Source organism: Salvelinus sp. IW2-2015, unplaced genomic scaffold, assembly GCF_002910315.2.
Source record: "Salvelinus sp. IW2-2015 unplaced genomic scaffold, ASM291031v2 Un_scaffold3330, whole genome shotgun sequence".
NCBI classification, from domain to species: Eukaryota; Metazoa; Chordata; class Actinopteri; order Salmoniformes; family Salmonidae; genus Salvelinus; species Salvelinus sp. IW2-2015.
Genome location: NW_019944614.1, coordinates 12597 through 13279, shown reverse-complemented (window position 1 = coordinate 13279; position 683 = coordinate 12597). Strand labels below are relative to the sequence as shown.

General features: G+C 36.8%; 1 protein-coding gene across 1 annotated transcript in view; it reads right to left on the bottom strand.

The window, feature by feature from the left end:
- Positions 1–429: 429 nt before the first annotated feature.
- The window catches only part of LOC112075666 (FH2 domain-containing protein 1-like), a 12349-nt gene continuing 12095 nt past the window's right edge, over positions 430–683 (bottom strand). The window contains exon 5 of the mRNA XM_070441004.1: positions 430–504. Coding sequence (XP_070297105.1) covers positions 430–504 — 75 coding nt within the window. The remainder of the gene's footprint in view (positions 505–683) is intronic.

Here is a 683-nt window from a genome sequence, read left to right as displayed (position 1 = left end):
AATTATAAGTGAAATAATCTGTCTATAAACAATTTTTGGAAAAATTACTTGTGTCATGCACAAAGTAGATGTCTTAACCGACTTGCCAAAACTATAGTTTGTTAACAAGAAATTTGTGGAGTTGTTGAAAAACTATTTTTAATGACTCCAACCTGAGGGTATGTAAACTTCCGACTTCAACTGTATATACCACTTCATCAACAGAGAACAGTATGTTATAAAGAATCCACAAATCTAAATCAATAAGAAAACACTTCATATATTTCAAGACAATAATAATAAATAATCAAACATTTCATTTGTAGAGCACTTTTCATTTCCAGACAGAAATCATGAAGCTCTTTAKACATTGTGAGCAACCATTGACAAACAACAATAAGCACATGAGTGAGTAATAGACAGAAGGAGGTAACGGGTTATAATGATGGTCTACCTTGCAGCCATCCCAATGTGTTGAAGCTGCTCGGGGAAGTTCAACAGGGCAACGTCTATCTCCTGTGCTTGCTGTGGGTGGGGACAGAGAAAGGAGGACAAGTAAGTTTCGTTGCTGTAGAATGTTTTAAATGTTTTATCCTCGGAGCCTGGATGTGTACGTTCACATTGTCTTCATTTATATTTTCATATTATTCCCTTTCATCCCGTTCTCAACCTCATCTCTCTGCCCTGCCAGCTTCCCCTGTCCT